Below are 23,178 nucleotides of genomic sequence, written 5' to 3' on the forward strand. Positions count from 1 at the left end.
TGAGAATAAAACAGCCTTCACACTCCTAGGAAAAGACTGTAGTCTTAGTAATGTACTAGATTTGGAGGACACCCCAAACAAAGGAGATTAAGCCTGCCTGCAGAGCTTGTAGTCTTGTGACAGATACAGGTAGGAAAACAGCAAATATGTGTCAATTGCTACCACTTGGAAAATAGAAGGTGTGAGAGTTGGGGGATACAGTGGGGACATGAGGTCAGGTTTTGGGCCAGGAAACTAGCACACAAAGACTGAAACTTGACAGAAAAGTGAGATGTAGGCAGGCACAGTGGTGGGCTGGAGTGGTCATGGTGGGCAGGATAGTGTGCACAAAGATGTGGCGGAATTTCAGAAGGACAGGGTAGATTTGAAGAGGAGAGAGGTGATCAATGAGCTTGGGGAGGTGGGCAGGGGCTAGATAGAGCTCAGGAGTTTGGAAATTGTTCCAAGGGCACAGGGAGGCCTCCAAAAAAAAACCCCAAAAAACAAAAAACAAAAAACTGTAAGCAGAAGAGTGACCTCGTCCAGTGTGTAGGAGAAAGAACACTCAGTGTTAAGTGGACTGGCAGGTGTCAGGACTGAGGAAGTGGAGCCTATGCTCCAGGGTGAGAGTCCAGGGAGAGGATGGAATGGGCAGAAGAACTGGGGTGGTCCTGCTGTCTTGAGAAAAATCATAATTTTCCTTGGGTAAAGATGATACCATCATTCAATATCTGAAACCAAGAAGATGAATTAATTGCTTACTTAAGTAAGGTAAAGCTATGGTGGTCAGGCATAGTTTTATTTAGCCAAGCAAATGCTGATCTGACACAGGATTTGAGGGAAGGTTTTGTCTGGAGTTGGACAAGTTACAAATATGGAAGTGGGTTAATGTCAGTTTTAGAAACATGATTTATATTAGTTACAAAAGTGAGCTTCTTATTGGTAGAAAGGAAGGAATAAAGGAGGAAAGAAACAAGAGAAAGGAGGGAGGAAGGAAGCAAAGAAGAAAGGAAATTCAAAAGTTGATTGTTTCATTTGCCAGATTGGGAAGACTGAGTCAATACACAAATCACAAGAATTCGGACCTTCCAATTAGGCACAGCAGCCCTTCCTGGGTTACTTATCAGTCTCTACTGCTTTTGAGACCACAAGTGGCAAATCTCACCCTGTCCTCACTTAAATGTGATGTCACCAGCCTACCAACTTCGATGGTAGCTGGTAATCATCTCAGTTCCCTTCCCTCCCTGTTTCCCTCAGCCAGCTTCCATTACGTGTACCACATTCAACTCTCATATCCTGCCCTCTATACTGGTGGCACTTACACAGAAAAGCACATCAGACCACTTGAATTTTGATGTCTCTCTAGAATGCCTATGATCCCATTTAGAGGGCCTGGATCTTTGAAGACAAAAGTCTATCCATTTAAACCATGAGACTTTCCACTTGAGTTTGGCCTGAAACTAATGTCCAGTGGCTACACTGAGACCATTAACCAAATGGAGCATGATGAGCAGCCATTACATGGGGTAAGGTGAATACAACCCTAAGAAGAATTTCTTTCTGCCAGAAAAAGGCAACAGAGTAGCAAAATGCCAGGGAATGCATCTGGAACTTTCCTGTATAATCTCTTCAGTGCATGCTGTGGTGGGAAGGAAACTTTGGGATCTTGTTCAATCAACTCATTTATTTTAGAGATGAGAAAACTGATAGCCTGGGCAGAGAAATGTTCAGTCCATAACATCCAGGCAATCGGAGACCTGAGACTTATGATCTACTTTTTATTTAAATTTTTATTGCTACCCCCATAGAAACTTTAAAAGTAACAACTTACCTTCTGGTGCTTCAGTACACATACTTTCTTGAACAAGTGTGAAAACATCTTTCAGTTTGTCAAAATTATCTACATAGATAGTATTGTTTTTATTCCCTGCCATACCCTCAAGTTCCTTTTGGTTGGCCTTTCCTACACCCACTGCAAAGATGGTGATGCCTTTGTCTCTCAGTTCTGATGCTGTGTCATTGAGCTCATCATGGTCACGAGATTTCCCATCAGTGATGACAATCAGCATCTGCTTCACATTTTCCTTGATGCGGCTGCCATGCTCCTCTGTAAACAGGGCATTTGCATGCTTGAGAGCCTTGGCAGTGTAGGTGTTCCCTCCAGTGTCCCTGCGCATCCTCAGATTCTCAATTATTGCTGATCTGTTCGAGTACGTATTAAGGTAGAAAAGGATGTTAGGTTGGTCAGAGTATTTGAGGGCTCCAAACTGAACTCCGTTTCTGCCAACATCTGCTTTCTTCACCAAATGGATAGTTAGGTTAATCATGTGATCTTGATATTGTTTTTTTATGCTACCTGAATGATCCAGCACAAACACAACATCTAGTCCTGTAATCCTTTTACAATCTGAAAGAAGACGAAAACAGGAGTCACAAACTTTCCGTAGTGCATTCTACGCAGGGTGCTGAGAAGGTAAGCGAACTAGCATTTGCCGTGAGTCTACTATGTGTCAGACACTACATCTCACCTAGTTCTTAGAGGTGGCTGCTGCCATTTTATAGAAAAAAAAAAAAAGGCCAAGGCTCAGAGAAGTACAACCTGCCTACATCATGACTCCAAGGACATTTGTACCCTATCTATATCACTCCAGGATCAGTGGTCCTTATGCCACACCACTCTATTTTGCTATATCTCATTAGGACATGTAACGTCTTTTACTAAGCAGGCTTTCAACTGAAAGGCAATGTTAGAAGCTAGTTCAATGTCAATGTAATGCTAAGACATACTGATGTTTGCCAAACTGACCTACTATTGTGGAAAGCTCAGGAGCTCACTGTATAACTTGGTGGTTTTACCCTACTCCCTCTGGCTCCAGGTATCTTTGGACCCTTGGGTATGCACACCATCCCTGTGTATCATGTCTCTCTGCAGTTATTTATGCTTTTCTCCCTGACGTTTTCAATTAGAACTCAGAAAGGAGTGGCCCCAAGTAGGAGGAGAGCAAAAACTCCTATCACTTCTTCCCTGACCCCAAACCCTCCTCCACATTATAAGACAAGTGACTGTTTTGGCTGGCTTTCCAAAGTGTGGACTCTTTCCCCACTCTTTTCCTTCCCTCAATAACTTATGCGCATGTATTCCAAAGATTTGCTTTCTCCGCTTTCCACCTGCCTAGCTAATTGTCAACTCTTATTTCTAATAATAAAGTCTCAAATTTTTTAAGTTTCTGATACTGTGAATATCCCCAGGTTGTATCTGTAAAACCCTTGGTCAATGACCCACTCAGAACTGGTGACTAGTCATGACCTGATACTTAGGAGACAATCTAATGCATGAGTCAGATGAATTTCAGGTTATGCTGTAGACAAGGCCTCCACATTTACATTAATCAAAATGAAGAAATGCCAAGAAGAGCCTTGCAGGTTTCAAAGTTGAAGCTATAGCCTTTAGGTACACCTGCCAACATTATCAAGAGTTTTGGAATCACTGCCACCTTTGGGGGAAGAAAAAAATTCCAATTAAGCGGTTACCAAGGAAACTTTAGAACTATCACCTAACACTTATGTGTTTATAAGACATTTTGTTAAGTTTCTGGAAATTCCACATGCACAATTTTGACGAATAAAGTCCAATGAAAATCTCTATGTTGCCAGAGGAACAACACAAAACAAACTTACTTTGGTTCGTTTTCTTAGTTGTATCCAAAACACAGAAAATAGCACATGATAGATTTTAAAACATAGGTGTTTTAGTCTATGTGTGGATTGAGAAAAAGCTCTCATTCAAAAGACATTAAAATTGATAGGCTCAAACTGAAGGTTGTGCAGTACAATTTTAAAAGCACTACAATTTGTAAGAATAAAATGATGACCTCAAGTAATCAGAAAAGTGACAAATTACAATTTCCCAAAGGGATGGATACGTGAACAAATATAAAATATCCAGTTGATAGAGGTTAAGAATAATAATGTGAAGTAATGAAAATAAACTATCTTTAAAATACCCAGGGTTTTCTTGGTGGGTGGTGCTTAGGATACTAGATAAAATTTAACTAAAAGAAAGACGAAATTGTATTTCTAGTTATTTTCTGCTTAACAATGGCTATAGATAGCCAAGAAACAATTCTAGAAAATAATTTGGGATTCAAAACTGGCTCTGGAAAATCCAGGTATGTGGGTATTAAACATTTGGAAGTTTAAAGTAAAATTCTGGGATCTTTTTGGAATATACTTGAAGTCACCAATGCCATACTACTTGTGCCAAACTAGATGCCAAAATTGTTAGTCTGAAACATCCCTGGAGGTCACAGGCATTTTAATATAACATAAAGACTAAAACTTAACATTAAAGTCCAGGTGGAGGCCAGGGCCAGAGTGCCATATACTGTTTCTCATTATAAAGTCAACAGCTCACATCCTTGAGTCCTGACAGATAACAGGGGCACTTACCATGGAGAGCACACACACGAAAGACAAGTTTCCTTTCTAGTGCCTTCAGATGATCGAAGTTCTCAACGTGAAAAACTAAGCTGCCATCCCCACTGATCTCTTCTAGCTGAGATCTATTGGCATTGTATACTCCTACAGAGAAGATGGTCACATCTTTGCCCCGAAGAATTCTAGCAGGATCTCTCACATCATCCTGAGCTACTCCATCTGTGATGAGAATGAGAAATTTTTTGGCTCCCAAACGGGCCCCCTTGGAGTGGGTGAAGTATTGACCTACAAAATTTAGTGCCTTTCCAGTGAAAGTGCCTTCATTGATGAGAGACATTCTATCTATTGCATCAGAAATTTCTTGCCGTGTAAAGTATCTATTGAGCTGGAACTCTTCCTTAGTTTTATCACTGAACTGAACAACGCCAATCTGGGTTTTGTCTGCACCAATTTGAATCTTAGTTAACAGATTTTTCATGAAGATTTTCATTTTCCTAAAATTTTCATTTCCTATACTCCAAGAACTGTCCACCAGAAACATGATGTCAGCCTTCATGTCTTCACATCCTGCATGTTACAAAAAAAAAAAGATCAGAAAAAACCAGGTTGGAATCGTTCTCATAAAGTGGCATTAGGGCAGAAACAAATGCATTAATGAGAAAACATTGAAAATTAACTCAAGCAACTGTTGTTACGTTTGAAAATTGTATTTGCTTCTTTAGTAGAAGCTAGTTGACTAGAACCCTGAAGCAGAAATGCAACTTCCAAAATGTGTATTTATTCATTCATGCATGCATGCATAACTCATTTATTCATATTTAATTAATTGATTCATAATTTTGAGGTGTAAAAAATGCCAAGCATCCAGCCATGTGTTAAGGATGCAGTAGTGATACAAAAAAGGAACCAGAGCCAAAGCAATCAGTTCCTTGCACTCATAGTACTAACACTCCAGGGTTTTATGTATATTCTGGAGAAACACAATTTCAAATAATTTTTAAACAGCATTATTTTCTGGGATAATTTTAAGTGATTTCATAAACACTATAAATCAATATTAGAAATTGAAGAAAAAGTTTTTACTAGAGATAAGTGCTTCAGTAAGCACATACTCATTCAACATGGACTGTTCCTTTATACATAAACTTTAGACAGCCTGATTGGAAATGAACATATACATATGTATATATACACACACACATATATACACACATATGTATGTACATTCATTGTTCTATATATAATATAGACATATGTACATATATAAAACCAATTTCTATAATCTATTAAAAACAGTATTCATGATACATATGTTTTGCATATATATAATATGTAAATATATTATCTTTAGCATCTATCTTTTAGTCTTAATCCCTTTTCTATCTGTAATCTCTGCCTTCCTTCCTCTTACAGATTCTCCCTCAACACTCTGAAGTCTATCCCATACTTCCTGAAAATAAACACAGCATCAGCCATATATTTAAAAAATGAAAAGATGTTAACTATTACTTAATAAATGTGTAAGGTCACATTCTGATCCACCAGGAGGACTACACCACTATTTTAAGATTCAAGCTGCCTCAGAACCATCTTGAAAGTCATAAGAGGAGAAATTGCTGAAGATGTTTGTGGCCTTGATAGAGTGGCCTTGACCACTGTGGTGAAGTGTGGAAGATTCTCTTCCATGTAACACATGTAAAAGAAATAGGCTTTTACATACAGTTTAGTATTCACAGGATCTACCTCCTGGTATCTATTTGTGACAGAAACTACTTCATGTCCCTGAATATCTATCTTTCCATTCTTCTATGTTAATAAAATTTTAGATCAGCAGATGATTGTCCATCTAAAGATTGTATTTCCCAGCCTGCCTTGAAGCTAGCTGTGGCGTTGTGTCTAAGTTTTAACCAAAAGGTATGAGCAAAAGTGATCTGGCCACTTCTGGGTCTTACATTAAAACAGTTGAGTGTGGTAGGCTCACTTGGTCCTTTCTCCCTTTCCATGGACAGGAGGTGATAAGAACCGGATCTTCAGTTTTGACCTAAAGATGGAAGCTATGTGTTGAGGATGGAACACATAGCCTCTCTACTAGACCTGGACTATTCACCCTAAACTATGATGTAAGAGAAAAATAAGACTCTGGGATGTGTAGTCTGGGGTCTTTTCGCTATTGCAGCTTAACCTGCACCCTGTTAATACACTGTGCCTCACTCCATCTGCATCTGCTCTGAGACTCGTTAGTGTTTTTCTAGCTCTGGAAGCTTTGGCTCCTTTGTTTTCCTGCTTCTCTGATAGCCCTTTTATGACTCATTTCCTTGTCCACAAGGTATCTCCTCCTCCAGGCATGATGGTGCTCAGGCTGACCACTTCAACTGCAACTACCTGAAGTGCAAGGGATATACTGTACCTCCCTAGATTGGTCCAGGACCTTCTCCCTTGAAAGGATCTGAGATATAACCTACTTTATGCTTCCTGGAATCCTTTTACTTTTCTTAGCATCAACTCCAGGAAACATTGGGGAATCTTTTATTCTTGCACTCTTTCTAAGACATCCTAAAGACCCAACTCTGTTACTGTCTGTAACAGGGAGAAAAATGAACAAAATTGTTACTTACTTAGGATTTTGTCATTAATGCTATTTATTTGCTTACTTATTTTTTATTTTTGTTTTGTAGTGGCTCAGAGAAAATTCAAATATGTTTTCACTTTAGTAAGTTCAAATAAGTGAGAATTCTCTTCCTTTCCTCATCAGTGAACACCTTAACCACTTTCTGCAACAGCTAACTGTTGTGTAGCGCTTACTATGTTCCAGGCACTCCTCTAACTGCTCCATGTGTGTTATCACCATTAAGCTTCACAATAAGCCTACAAACAAGGAAACCAAGGCAAGTAGACAGTAACTTATTCAAGGTCATGGCTAATCAGTGGTAAAGCTAGGGTGTGAACCTTGACTCTGACTCTAGCATCTTTCCTCTTTACCAGTAAATTAATGTGCTTCTCAGCAAGCAATATTTTCATGTGCTAATACTAGCAATCAACACATAACCATCTTAACTAATAAGTGGTGTAAGTGGCCATTATTAATAATAGAAATAACAAACAACGAGATACGGAAATTTGCAAATTGTTTCTCCTAACTTCTGGTACTTAATCTCTAATTAGAACAAAATGCAAATACGTGTTTTGTTATAAAGAAAATGAACAATTATTACATATATACTTGATATGCATTTAATACAAAAATAATGGTTGGCATTTATGGTGTTCAACCTATAAGGATTCTCTGATGTAGGTGTTATCCTCATTTTATAAATGACAATGTTCCAGGGTCAAGTGGAAGTATGTGAGACAAACCCTAAGCTATCTAGAGCCAAAGTCCATTTTCCTTCCGCTGTACCCAACTGTGCACACACAAACACTGTACTTCCCCTGTACTCATCTGTGTATGCACATACATAAACACACGCACACCTCACATGCAGAATAGAATCCTTTTCATTTCACAGTAGTGGGCTCTGTCAAGGCCCCAACATTCTTAGCAATTTTCCCACTTATGACTTCCAAGATGGCCTTGGGGCAACTGTTTATAGAGAGATTCTCCAGTCTTGGCATTTGGTTTAAAAGTGAGGGGCTGAATCGCTCCATGGTGATAAAGGAAGCTAGCAAAATGTTATCCAGACAGCTGGTCACATCAGGCCTTGTCTCAGCCTGGCCATTAATCCGCCTAAGCAATTGACGAAATGTGGAGAATAAAGCCTTTTTTGTTTTGCTTACCTTTTTCAGTGCAGATTTCACGAACAACTTCATTTTTTATGCTTTTCAAAGCGTCAAAGTTCTGCCCAAAGCTAACCCTTTCTTCTTTCCCAGCAATTTCTTGCAGTTCTATTTTATTAGCTGCCCCAATGCCAACTGCGTGAATGGTGATTTGCTCAGCCCTTAGTCTCTCAGCAGGTTCCACGACTCTGTCCATGGACATCCCATCAGTCAACACAATGAGGTAACAGGGAACCTTGCTCATTCTATCCTTACTTCCATTTTTTATTATCTGTAGTATGTAATCCAGAGCTTTCCCAGTATAAGTTCTACCAGTTAGTTGCTTAATGTTAAAAATAGCCTTTCTTAAGTCAATGTCATTAGAATAGTCAGTGATATAAAATTCTACTTCTGTATTATCTGAATACTGCACAACTCCAACTCGGACTTTGTCTGGGCCAATGCTAAACATTTCTGTCACTTCCAACATAAATCTCTTGATTTGCTCAAACTCTTTCTCCTGGATGCTGCTTGAGCCATCAATGAGGAAATGGATATCAGCCTCTTTGGTATCCACACAGCCTGGAAAACAAAGTGTATTCTCTGTAAATTAGAGAACCTAGAGAGAACTTTGCAAGAGGGTTTGTGAAGTAACATGAGGTTGAGGCATTTCTAAAGAACGAAGATTTCATTTTTGCATAGAGCCTGCGTGCTTCATTAAGCACACTCATGGCCATTTTCTCCTTTGAAATGTACAACAACCTTGTGAGAAAATGGAAACAGGGCAAAACGTAGTAGTTTGTCTAAGGTCACGTAACTAGTAAATTAAAGAGTAAAGACCAAATTCCCGAGACTCAAGGCTCCAAGTTAGTTTTTCTAGCATTGACACCTGCCTTCTTAGACAGTTTATGTACTATCATTTCTTGAAAAAAGGCATGGGATTGACGACCTTCTACTCTTACTTCACCAATAATCTCTTCTTCCCAGAGCAACTAGAACAAGATATTTAAAGCTAAACTTAGATCACATTGTTCTTCCTCTTAAATGATCTATCATTGCATTTGGAACTTAAAAACTAAAACTTGGCCTTATCTTGTCTCCTGCTTTTCTCTCTGACCCTATTTCCAGCAATTCTTCATCTCACTCACTGTGCTCCAACCACATTGGGCTTCATTCTGTTTTTAGAACGTGTCCCTGGGTCTTTGCACGTACCCTCCTCTCTTCTTGAAATATTATTTCCCCCAAATATTCACATGGCTGCTTCCTTCTCATCATGAATGTTATCAAGTCGTCTCTTAAAAAAGGTCTTCACTTCCCCCTGTCTAAAGCACACCTGTCATTGTCTATCTTCTTACAGTGTTTATTTTCTTTATGTTACTTTCTGAAGTTACCTTCTTCATTTGTTCATGAGCATGGCCTGTTTCTTACCACAGAATGTAATCCATGAGGACAAAGACTTTGTTTATTTCTCTGCTTCTGCCCAGTAGGCCTGGCATATCATAGGAGTTCGATTTTTTTTTTTAATAAAATACTTCTCAATGTTCCTTCCTTTGTTAAGCTGAATCTATGAAAAACTACTTTTGCTTTCTTAGCAGTCTGTTTACTACTTTATGTAGTCACTCATAGAAACCGGGTAAGAGAAATAACATATTTTCAAAATTTTGGGTTGTGTGTGTCATTATCTGGTTTTCTTGACAGCTCTTAGGTAATTTGTAGCTATTGACACTACTTCAGCCCACAGCAGTTGCTCCTTAGGAAATCGGATATACTGAAAAGAAATCTGACCCTGAGAAATGAACTATAAAATCAATACATAAAGCATTAGGGCAAAGATAAGTGGTTATCTGCAGAAGACAGGATTGATCCCAGGCCAACAAAACTTGAAAGTAACCAGAATGCATTAATTTATATATCTAATAAAGAAGAATTAAGTCTTGAGCAAAAGAAAGGTAGTGGTGATCAGCAATGAGGGAGAGAAAAATGTGAGTAGGTAACTGCAGCAATGCTCATCCATCCCTGCCTAGGGCTGTGCTATCTAATACACTAGCCACTAGTCACATGTTGCCATTAAAATGTAAATCTAAACTATCCAACATCAAATAAAATTAAAAGTCATCTACTTGAGTACACTACCTACATTTCAAGTGCTTAACAGCTCCATATAACTAGCAGCTACCTTATTAGACAGCATAGACAGAGAATATTTCTATCACTACAAAATTTCAATTAAACAGTGCCAAAGAATGTGTCCCTTGGCTCAAGGCCTCACCTGTGCATTCATATATACAGATATATATAAAAATATAGATGTATGTATTTAATTTTAAAGTAGAAACATCTGCCCAATTGAATGCTACTAAACATTTCAATTATAAAACTACAATAACTCTCTTGTTCTGATTCCACAACCCCACGCAGACTTTTGATTACAATTTAGCTTCTAATTTGGCATGTCTATAGGGAGAGAATGTACCACTTGGAAGATGTGAATGTCCAAGCCCCTGGGCATTGATAGCTCTCATTTTTACGTAGAGAATTGTCATTCTTTTTCCATACATCAGTCGCTTGAGTTTGATTAATGTGAGTTTAGCCTTGATTTAATGAAGTTTTATGGAATAAAAATTGAACACTTACTATGTGCCAGATGTAGTGGATATAGCAGTGACTAAGCTAGATATAGATTTTTCTCTGAGCGTTGATCATTCTGAAATTGCAAAGCTGGCCACCACACTCTAGACCACAGGAACATCACTAAGGTGGTAGGTCTTAAATGTTGCTAGCCCGAGTTAATTAGGGAGCTCACTAAAATGCATGGGCCCAGGTCCTACCCTCAGAGACCAATCCAGTAGTTTTAGAGTGATGCTTGGGCAACTGAATTATTAACAAGCTCCTCAAAAGACTCTAAGTTTACAACAGACACTGTTGGTGTTTTCGCCTATATTTTCTCAAATCTCTTGCCATTTTTATGCAAACTGGCTTCTAGTGCTTTGCTTTCACTCCCAATGGCAAATGCTATATCTGTGGGTGAGCTGCCCCTGAGTTTCTGGAAACTTCTTTGCCTGGTACTTGAACCAGAAGTGTCCAGAAATTTACATTCCCTGCATGTGCTTAAATGTAAATTCTCTAGTTACATATTTTTTTTCCTTGCCTGGGACAACTCTGATGTTTGATATACACTATCTCTAGAATGACACCGTGGAACTGAGCTAACATGACTATCCATGGGCTTTTCTTATTGTCCTTTCCTTTCTATTCCCATTTCCTCATTTTCCTACCAATTTCCTTTTTTTTTTTTTTTCCTGGTTACACTTCCTAATATATCAATTTCATGTGAATTGTTACCTGGCATCTGCTTCTGAGGAGCCCAACCTAAGTCAGGCACCAACATTGTAAAACAACTGGATTACTAAGGAGTTATATAGTGAGGCCTTGTGCCCTAGCTTTGGTCCCACATCTTCCCATTTACAATTTCTGTAATGACAGTAATAGTTTTTTGTGGCATCACTGCAAACTCCTGAGAGAGTCTATGCCACACATCCCTTCTATGCCCTAATAACAGTATTACATTGAAGCTGGTCTGAGTTTAAAATTAGCCTTTAATATCATTGGAACATTAAAATTCCTTTCCATGTTACGTGCTGCCAAATTCCAGTTTCAATTGCCTGGAAGCATTTTCTATACAGAGAAAATGTGTGAAGACAGCAGATATCTCAGAATTAGATAAGCTCAAAGTCATATTAAGTATCTCTTGGCATGTACTTTTGAAAAAAGCTCAGTAAAACTATAGCAGATTCACAAAGAATCTTAACTAGAAGATCCTTCACTGGAATGATAGAAGAAAAAAATAGGATCAAAATGTCAGATAATAACCATGACTGTGCATAAAAATACAGGTAAAAGGATGTCCCTGCAAGACTTTTACAAAAACAAAACATTGGCCTATATATCCAACAATTTAATATATGTTTTTTAAAATATGGTATATATATTACATGGAATATTTTTCTCAACCTAAAGGAATTGTTTCAAAAGAATATTTAAGGAAACAGACAAACGATCATCATATCAAGATGATGGAAAAGTGGGTAAGGCAGATATTACTAGTTATCTCCAATATCCATTTTCTCCTTCTTTACACCAATTGAACTGCCAGTTTTAACCTAGGTGCTTGACTTCCCCAAATAAAGGTCACATTTCCCAACTCCCATTTTCACAACTTAGGTGTGACATGTGACCAAGTGCTGGCCAATGGGATGTAAGCAGAAATGGTACACATAACTTTCGGGAGCATCTTTGAAGAAAAGGTGAAGAGCCCTGCCCTTTTTTTCTTCCCTTTTGTCTTTCTTGCTTTCTGGATGTGAGGGTGATGCCTGGAGCCATTATTTTGGACAACGATCCTAGGAATTAAGCCCACGAACAGCAAAAAATAATGTGGAAAAAGACAGGGTCTCTGACACTGTGGTGTACCAGACTAGCTCAGTCTGCCTACCTCTGGACTAACTAATAAAAGTTACCCAACTCTCTATGCCTATACTGTTCAATATGACAGCCACTAGACACACCTGGCTATTAAAGTTAAAATTAATTAAAACTACATGACATTTAAAATTCAGTTCCTCCATCACACTAGTCACATTTCAAGTGCTCAGTAGCCACATGTGGCTGGTGGCTGACCTAGTGGACAGCACAGATAAAGAACATTTCCAGCATCACAGAAAGGTCTGTTGGACAGCACTGATATATACAATGTGATATCATTTTTAAAAACTCTGTGTCTGTGTGTGCATGAATGAAAGGAAGACAGAGAGGGAGAGAGGGGTGGAGGGATGGGAGAAGGGAGGGAGAGAAAGAGAGAGGGATGGAAGAGACTAAAGACAACATGAAAAGTATTAACGGTTTTATATGAAGATAGAATTACAGGTGATTCTATTTTCTTCTGTATGTCAAGCCATACTGTTATGGTATTTTATAATTAACATATATATTTTACATTTTATTAAGGTATGATTTACATGTTATAAAATTGATCTCTTGTAAGTGTATTGTTCGATGACTTTTGATAAATGTTTGAAGTTGTATGGGCATCACCAAAATCCAGCTTTAGAACATTCCCACAACTCCTGAAAGTTCCTTTATCCAATTACAGTTGATCCTCACTCCCCCCCACTCAGTCCTAGGTAACCACTTATATTACTTTTATAATTAGAAAAGTATTTTTTAAAACATACCAGTTTTATCAAGATTCCTTTGTTCAGCATAAGTAGAAATTTGGGACCATATTTCATTCTGGAGTTTTTTTAGGAACTTTGTACTATAAGTTTCTAAGTCTGCATAGGACTTCAGCATGGAAATTGTCTGTTCTGGAGGGTAAGACACTATTTCTTGTAACTGGGTATTGTTAGCCCCTTGGATGCTCAAGGCAAACACTGTAACATCTTCCAGCCGAAGGTTCAGTGCAGCATCATGCACCTTATCATCTGATGGTCTGTGGGTGACCAGGACTGCAATCTGAGGCACTCCCTGTGCTCTTCTGCTGCCATATGACTCTGAGAAGCCGTCTCTTCTCATGTGCTCAATGGCAGCCCCTGTATTGGATTTCCCAACTTGAATGGAAAGATTCTTGATTTGCTGCTTAAATTCAGATTGGGTTGTGCTTGATTTAAGAAAAGAAATAGTCTTGGCACTACTGCTGTAACTTATCAGTCCAAGTCGCATGCAATTTTCCTTCACATCCATGGAGCTGGTAATGTTCTCCAGGAAGGTCTGAAGATGCCTTAAATTTCCTCTGGTCCCAAGTGACTCATCCACCAGGAACACGAGGTCAGCAAGTGAATCTTTCTGACAGGACATGGGGAAGGGAACTATGGAGAGAGAAAAAGTGTGAGGATTAGTATACACCACTGGCCCAGAGAGAGAAAGGTACTTTTTACATTGTCAAGCACATTAGTTAGGATAGAGGTAGTCATGATGGATGTAGACAGCATTGTTTTCTTTTAGTGAACAAAAGATCAAAATTCTAAACACTTACAAGGTCGTTGACTTCAAAAGCTTTCCATATGCTGTTCCCTCTGTCTGAAGAATGCTTCTGATCAATTTCCCTACCACATCCCATAACCACCACCACTATTATCTCCATGACCACCATCACCACTGGTATGATCACCACCACCACTGCCATCACTTCCACCTCCACCACCACCACCACCACCATTGCCGCCACTACCTTCACTACTAGTGAAGTGAAGGAACCACCACGTCCACCATCACCGCTACCTTTCCCACTGCCACCCCCACTCTCAAGAACTGGGATGCAGGGATGAGTTAGCAGAAATATCTCTGACCACAGGAAGTTCACATTCTCTGGGGAGGGTAGATAACTAGATTGTACTATTTCACATAGTAATAAGTGCTAGCAAGGAAATAAAACAGGTGACTTGACTGACTACACTGTCGCTAAGGGAGGGTTAACTTACCTGAGACATGAAGAAATCAGGGAAGGCCTCTCTGAGAGGATCACATATGGGCTGAGAAATGACTGGAGAGAGGAATTCAGCCATGTGGAGTTCTGAAGGAAGAGGAATTCTGGCAGATAGAGCAGCAAGAGGTGGGAACAAGCAAGAAGTCCAGAGTAGCTGGAGTCCATGAGTGAGGGGAAACACTGACGGATAAGGCCAGAGGGAAGCAGGGCCCAGATATTCTGGGAGTCACATGATCTTATTTAAATATTTTAAATATCATTCCAGTTGCTGAGAGGAAATAATGAATTCAGGGATAATAATTAAGAAACAATGGTCTTAGTCCAGGAAAGAGATAAGGATTCTTGGGCAAGTATTACAGCTGCTAAGATGGAACGACAAGGATAGTTTTGATACATGACTTAGAGGTAGAACAGAAAGCTGGATAAATTGGATGTGAGTATTGACAACAAAAGAGGAAGTAGTGAAAACTCCTGGGTTTTTGGCCTGAACGACTGAGTGAATGGTGGTGGTGTCTTTTTTCAAGATAGGGAAGATAGTGAGAAAAACAAGTTACAGGGGGGATTTGTGTTCTGTTTCAGACATGGTAAGTTCGAGAAACTACTGAGTATTGAAGAGGAGATGCCAGGTAAGCAGTTGGTTATACAAATTTGGAATCTAAGGGAAAGTACGCCATATTCACATAAAACATAGACTCCAAGCACAGGTGGATGAACTGCAGGTGTGGAAAGCTAGCCAAGAGATAAGCTCAACCTTGCCAAGAACTACCCATCTGTGAGTTCTGAGAAGGCAGAAAGCGTGTCTTACTTATCACTATCCCTCCAGTACCTGGTGCCTGGTGAGAGCTCAAAAATATTTATAGAATTAAAAATAATTCTCATAAATCTACCAATCTACTCTGAATCCCCCACAGTTAGCTAAACAAATTCCAAGAATGACCTTCTCAGGTCAGTATTGATTTGCAAATAGTTGTCACTATTAATAACAGTAAACAGTGTGCCAAATGCCATACAAACTACCTCACTCATATTATATGGTAGACACTATTATCCTCACTTTACAGGTAAGGAAACTGATGCTCAGGGTTAAGTAAGGGACTCAGTGTCCTAAGTGGCCAAGCCAGGGTTTGAACTCAGACCTTCCTGACTCCAAAGTCTTTGGTCCTAAACTCTAAAAGTCCAGGATGAGACAACACATCAGATGCAGGGCTCAACACAGCAGAATGCATTGCATTACTGCACCACTGAGGGCATCCCCTCTTCTTCCTAGTTGAACACAAAATATGAACATGTACTACTAGTGTCTCATTCTAAGGTTATCATTCTTCTCACTGAGTATCACTATATATCAGTTCACAAGCATTTATTGAATATTTATTGTGAGCCTCATACTGTAACAAGACTGTGAAGGAAAGAGAATAGACAATGATCCTATTTCTTTATCTATAAGATCTTTATGTATTAATTCATTAAGAAATAGAACACCAGCTCATTGTCAAGCACTGTGCTTGGCACAAAGGATAGAGAGATAAGTTGTCAATCCCGCCCTCATGTGCTACCTGTTTCTTGCTCGGTGGTCGTGGGGAAGGAAAGGAGGACAAACACAGAAATGGATAGTTAAACGGAAAGTGCTGCTGTCATAAGCTGTGTGCAAGGAACTGAAACCCAAAAAGAAATTAGAAAGGAAAGATTCCAAGAGGAAAAGGATGTAGGGATGAGATTTATATGATGACAGGAGTTATTCAAGCTATAAGAAAACAAAGGAGTGCAATAAGATCGAGCTCTTGTCAGAAAAAAATGGCACAAGCAAAGGCAGAAGTGAGCAGGTATGATGTGTAGAAGTTTCCAATACTCCAACATGGCTAATCATGAAAACCTAACATGAGTTGCAAGAGGTCAGGGTGGACAAATGTAGACCCACCTGTGGATCAGGCACTTCTTCAACCAAGGGCTTCCTTACCTTGCATATCAGCATTGATGGCTCCCTCCTTGTACTTGGTTACATCCTTGATGATCTGTGTCATGTTTTGGGAAAATGTGCTGAGGTCTCTGATTGTCCGAAGGTTGAAATGGAAACGGGACGTGGCCATGGCCTTCAGATTTTCCTCAGAAGCTTTCTGCACCCCCACAGAGATAATTTTCACCCCGTCTTTCTGCAGGGCTTTTGAAGCCTCTTCCACTTCATCCTCAGACTCAGCCGAAGCCAGGACCACCAAAATTGGGGGAAATTGTTTCCTGTCTCTCCCATTTGTGGGTGTGGAGAAATAGGTCCTGTGAGCCTCCTGAAGAGCCTTTCCTATCTGCAGGGACCCGCCAATGAACTGAAAGTTCATCTTGAGGTGGTTCAGCATGGGGCTCCTGCCTTTAAAGGTGTTCAGATGGAATTCACTGTGAAACTCATCGCTGTACTGGGCCAGGGCTACACGGTATTTGTTGGTCTCTATGGGGAGACTATTGATCATTTTGTTGATGAACGTTTTGACAAACGGGAACGACTTAGGTCCCAGGTGATCAGAGCTGTCCACCAGAAACACAACATCTGCATACTCAGGGCCTGGCCCTATCAAAATAAAATAACAACAAGCAAAAACAAAGTTATTATTCAGCTTTATATTTTACATCACAATACTTATTTAAGACTACACCCTAGTGTTAAGTACACATCAGAATCCCAAGAAAAGTATCTTTTGGAGGTCAAACAGAAGAAACGATAATTGCCTTTGCTAAAATGTCAAACAGAAGGGCTTTAGTAAAGTTAGCCAACAGATATACAAGAGACAATAAACTTCTTTCCTTTTTTAGTTCTGGAACCCCAAACTCTGATATTGTACCAACCCAGAAAGTCCCTGACTGGACTGGTTTGGCTGTGTCCCTACCCAAATCTCATCTTGAATTATAGCTCCCATAATCCCCACATGTCATGGGAGGGACCCAGTAGAGAGTAATTGAATCATGGGGGTGCTTACCCCCATGCTGTTCTCATGATGGTGAGTGAGCACTCATGAGATCTGACAGTTTTATAAGGGGCTTTTCCCAATTTGCTTGGCACTTCTCTCTCCTGCTACCATGTGAAGAAGGACATGTTTGCTTCCACTTCCGCCATGATTATAATTTTCCTGGGGCCTCCCCAACCATGAGGAACTGTGAGTCAATTAAATCTCTTTCCTTTGTAAATTACCCAGTCTCGGGTATTTCTTCATAGCAGTGTAAGAATGGGCCAAAGCAGTCTGAGGGCTACAGCAATTTTTGGAAACAGTATAGGTAAGCAATTGTCTCAGGTGGCAGAACACAGTCTAAAACCAGGATTTCAGATGAAAGTGCTTGATTGAGGGCATGCAATGTAAGAGAAACAGAACAGGACAGGGAACAAGCAGAGAAGGGCATGTCATCAGGTAAGGTCTAGCTTTGGCCTGCTCTGCAAGAGGCTCTGGAGCCTAAATTACAGCAGAGCTGTCCCTCTTTGAGGCAAGAGGGCCAGTTTTTTGTACTACCCTATTAGTCAGTCATTGGCTGCAGACTATCCCCAGAAGTTGGAGAGGAGCAGAGGGTTGTAGGCAGAACCTTTTGGTTAAGTGGGAAAGCTGAGAACAGTTCCCCTGAGAAAATGGGCCACAGCCATGAGCTGTTGCCAGCAGTATTCACAGTATCTGGGAGGTGGGTGCACCAGCCAGACAAGAAAAGTCTGGCAAGGGAGGTGCCAATAGTATCTACCTTAGCAGTCATGGTCAGCCATGCTGCTCTTGAAATTAGTAATGTGCTAGTAAATGTCTAACAACTGGCTCTCTCTTTCAAGGTAACTCAGAAATTCATCAGGAAATCTTAGAGTAACACAGTGACAATGCACAGTTAAAAATACTTCTTTGAATGATGTTTTTAGTAATTACAATAGAGTAGAAAATCCTGCCTTTCATGCATTCTCTCTCTCTTTTCCTATACAGACACACGTGCACACACACACACACACACACCACAGTCGTGTGCTTCACAATGACATAATGACATTTCAGTCAACAACAGACTGCATATATGATAGTGTCCTCAGAAGGTTATAATTAAGCTGGCTGGGCTCACACTGTAATCCCAGCACTTTGGAAGACCAAGGTGGTAGGATCACTTGAGCCCAGGAAATTGAGACCAGCCTGGGCAAGATGATGAAACCCTGTCTCTACAAAAAATATAAAAATTAGCCAGGTGTGGTGGCATGCATATGTAGTCCCAGCTATTTGGGAGGCTGAGGCAGAAGGATTGCTTGAGCCGAGGGAGCGGAGGTTGCAGTTAGCCGAGACTACACCACTCCACTCTAGCTTGAGTGACAGAGTGAGACTGTCTCAAAAAAAAAAAAAAAATGATTATAATAGAACTGACAAATTCTTATCACCTAATAACATCACAGCTGTCATAATGTGGCAGTGCAAGGTATTGCCTTTCCTGTGTTTAGATGTGTTTAGATATATAAATTCTTACCATTGTATTATACTTGCCTATAATATTTAGCATAGTAACATGCAGTATAGGTTTGTAGCCTAGGAGCAATAGGCTGTATCATATACCCTAGGTGTAGGCTATAAGTATACTCTATGATGTTTACACAATGACAAAATGGCCTAATGATGCATTTCTCAGAAAGTACACCCATTGTTAAGTGATGTATGACTATGTGTGTGTGTTTGTGTGTAAATATATATTTCATGCTTATAAAAGGAAAGGAAGGCAATGGTTTAGTCATGAAATACTTAGAATTTATTTCTGTGCGGGGTTCCTTTTCTTTCATTTATAAGATCAAGATTCAAATGGATCTATAAACAAATGGACTGACTCAATCCATAGAGACATGTAATATTGAGATTGAAGCAAATCAATGGATAACTGAATTTTTCTAGCCAGGTGCAACATAACTCATGACTTTTTCTCATGGCTTTGTGCTGTCTTTGACAAGTTAAGTTTGTTTGATATTGTATAACAATTACTAAATGCTGCATACTTTGATTTTTAGTAAATAAATTATTTCCCTCTGTTTATTAAAGTTTACTGAGGTATAAAAATATTTCCTAAATAATAATAAACATAAAATATACTGGTACCTGGGCTCTGGTCTGCCAATGTTTCAGTCCAAATGATTAGGACAAATATAATTAGCAGGATCTTCATTTTGTTAGTGAAGATTTTTACTTTTGTTCTGCAAAAAAAAATTATTTATGATATGAAATTTTTTATTTTTTACCATTAAATAACCGTGAAGATAGTTGTATTAGATCATGGTACACTGTAAACAAGTATTTGTCAAGCAGTGCCAAGTGTGTTTATAAAATTCATCAAGCATTTGGAGTATTTGTTGAAAATATTAATGCTAATGTTTGATGAGCCCTGGCTAAGGCTCAAACACCTTTCTCTTGCTTGACAAGTGTCATCTAATTTAATTCTCACAACAATCTTATAGGGAGGTACAATTACTACACTTACATGACAGATAAGGAAACTGAAGCACCAAATGTCTTGGTAAGAGGTAGCTCAATCCACAGTACTAACCCAGACAAAGCAATTGCATCACCCAACCTCTTAACCACTATGTCATAAGCTTTATACAAAATTAGTGTCCTCACAAAATTTACATAGTCACTATTCTCTACCCTTTATTATTATGCCACTATCATATATGTTCATAATTTGGCTTAAAAAGCCAACAGCTACACATGTCTCTTCCTTCATTGAGTCCTTGTGAATACTGCTTCCTCACTTACAGTTATGCCCAATTTCACAAAGTACCTTAGGTTTGGTTTTTCCACATAGTTCACAATCAATCAGAATGCTTCCTGGGAAATTAAAATCTCAGGAATTTAACCAAATCAGAGTTTGTTCTTTATAAGAATAGAAATAGATTAAAATGGCCAATACTCAAAAAATAGATCTGGCTTAAAACAGATACCAAAGGTATAAGGGCTGATTTTTAGAGCTCTTTTGAAATTGTTACTCATTAAAGAAGATTGACAGAATCATTGGAAGCTGGATGTGGAAAAGACCCAATAAATCATTTAGATTAAGCCCCCAGTTCAGAGGAAACAACATTTTATCACCTCAAAAGAAACCCCAAACCCATAGCAGTCATTCCCCACTCCCTCCCCCATGCCACCCTTCTATAGGTGCTGGCACTGATCTTTCTTTCTCTATGGATTTGCCTATTCTGGACATTTCATATAAACAGAATCACATAATATGTGGCCTTTATGTTTGACTTCTTTCATTTAGTATGAGTGTGTATCAGTACTTAATTCTTAATTCTTTTTTAAAGCTGAGTAATATTCCATTGTATGGATGTATAACATTTAAAACATTAATTGTCAGTTGATGAACATTTGGGTTGTTTCTCCTCTGGTCTGTTATAAATAATACTGCTATGAACACTTATGTACATGCTGATGTGAATATATGTTTTCATTTATCTGGAGTAGGTACCTAGGAGTGAAATATTTGGTCCTATCATAACACTATGTTTAACATTTTGAGAAACTGCAAAATTGTTTTCCAAAGTGGCTGTACTATTTTACACTTTCAACAGCAATGTATAAAGGTTCCAACTTTTCCACATCGCCATCAACACTTATTTTCCGTTTTGTTATTATAGCCATTCTAGTGGGTATAAATGGTTTTCATTTGCATTGCCCTAATGACAAATGATGTTATCTTTTCACATACTTAATGGCCATTTGTATCTCTTATTGGGTGAAACATCTATTTAAATGCTTTACCCATTTTTACTTGGGTTATTTGTCTTTTATTGTTGTAATATAAAAATTCTTTATATACTCTAGATGCTAGAATACTAGATGCTTCACAGATATATGACTTGCTAATATACTCCTGCCATTCTGTGGGTTGGTTGTATTTTCACTTTTTAAATGTGTCTTTTGAGGCACAAGTGATTTTAAATTTGATAAAGTCCAATTTATCTGGGTTTTTTTGTTTTATTTTGTTCCTAATGCTTTAGTGTCATATCTAAAACACCATTGCCTACAGTCACTAAGGGTTACTTGTATATTTTCTTCTAAACATTTTATAGTTTAGCCTTGCATTTAGTTCTTTAACCCATTTTAAGTTGTTTCTGTGTGTGGTGTGAGGTAGGGATACAATTTCACTCTTTTGTATGTGGATATACAATTACAGTTGTCCTAGTACGATTTGTTGAAAATACTTTTCTTTCACCATTGAATTGTCTTCACACCCTCATCAAAAACAAATTTACTATGAGTGGATGAGTTTATTTTTAGACTCTCAATTGTATTCTATTTATCTATATTTCTATCCTTATGCCAGTACCACATAGTCTTGATTATGCTACTTTTAAGAAAGATTTGAAGTTGGAAAGTGTGAGTCCTTCCACTTTGTTCTTTCTCAAGGTTGTTTTGGCTATTCTGAGCTCTGTGCATTTCTACATGTGCTTTAGAATCACCTTGTCAGTTTCTGGAAAAAAAAAAAGGCATCTGGATTTTGATAGGGTTTTCATTGAACAGGTAGACAAATTTATGGAGTTTTAGCATCTTAATATTATCTTACAATCCATTAATATGGGTTTTCTATGGAGAATAGAATTTTGAGATCTTATTTCATATTTTCTCTGATGTTCTTTAAATATAGGAGATCATAAGAATTCAAAGATAAAGAGGAGACCTTTCTGTACAGCCACATGAATTCCAAAGCCAATAAATGTTCAGAGCTGTGTATACATCCTTCTTTAGGTTGGTGGTATGTTTAGAGAGTAAGATTAAGCTGGTCTCAACCCAGTAAAGCTCAGTAGAGTTTTACTTATGAACACTGGAGCCCATAGGACATATCCCAGGTGACCATTCATGCACACATCCCTTGGCTTAGCTCCGCTCCCATTCTTTCTTCAGCTCAAATTCCCACTTTGCATGTCTTGGCTCCAAAATAGTGTCAATAGCTTAATTTTGTAGATGTGGAATTGCTGAGTCAAAAGTATATTTACTTTAAGTTTCTCTGGATACTGCCAAATTGCCATCCTTTGGGTACCAAATAATATTCCCTTACCTGCCCCGACATAGTATGTCTCACTATTTTCACTTCACATTCCTATTTGTCTTTTCCATTATTTACACTGTTTTGGTATAAGTTATTCTGATTAGTCTGTCTTTTTTATTGTTCATGCTTCTGAAATGAATTTTTTTCGTATTTTTTCATTTTTTTATATGCTTATTTTTAATTCCCTTGGCAAGTAATATATGCCTGGGAACAAAGTGAAAGTTTGTATTCCTCCAGATAAGATGGAGATAGAAGAGGGCAGCCTCTCAGAAAAGAAAATGTCCAGTGTTATAATCTAGGCTCTACCACTCCCAATCCCCTCTTACAGCCCTGTAGTTATTCAGGGGAAGCCACTCCTTATTAATTGTTTATTTTCTATGACTCTTGGTCCTTTGATGGCTCAGCCTCCCTGTCTCTTTTGTAACATCTTGAAGTTTGGATTTGGTGCAGGAAGTCAGCAGGCAGTGCTAAATTTCCAACTTTTCCAAAATTCAAAGTTTCCT

At 38.7% G+C, this 23,178-nt stretch overlaps 1 protein-coding gene across 2 annotated transcripts in view; it reads right to left on the reverse strand.

The window, feature by feature from the left end:
* Nucleotides 1–19,814, reverse strand: part of LOC108522239 (collagen alpha-5(VI) chain) — a 107,662-nt gene extending 87,848 nt beyond the window's left edge. For both annotated transcript variants that reach the window (XM_017862307.1, XM_017862308.1), the window contains exons 1-6: nt 19,726–19,814; nt 16,605–17,204; nt 13,398–14,030; nt 8,191–8,751; nt 4,429–4,983; nt 1,811–2,386 (exon numbers count right to left, since the gene is read on the reverse strand). In XM_017862307.1, coding sequence (XP_017717796.1) covers nt 1,811–2,386; nt 4,429–4,983; nt 8,191–8,751; nt 13,398–14,030; nt 16,605–17,204; nt 19,726–19,792 — 2,992 coding nt within the window. In that variant the 5' untranslated portion in view covers nt 19,793–19,814. The remainder of the gene's footprint in view (nt 1–1,810; nt 2,387–4,428; nt 4,984–8,190; nt 8,752–13,397; nt 14,031–16,604; nt 17,205–19,725) is intronic.
* Nucleotides 19,815–23,178: the final 3,364 nt, after the last annotated feature.

This window comes from Rhinopithecus bieti, unplaced genomic scaffold (assembly GCF_001698545.2).
Source record: "Rhinopithecus bieti isolate Rb0 unplaced genomic scaffold, ASM169854v2 scaffold_62793, whole genome shotgun sequence".
NCBI lineage: Eukaryota > Metazoa > Chordata > Mammalia > Primates > Cercopithecidae > Rhinopithecus > Rhinopithecus bieti.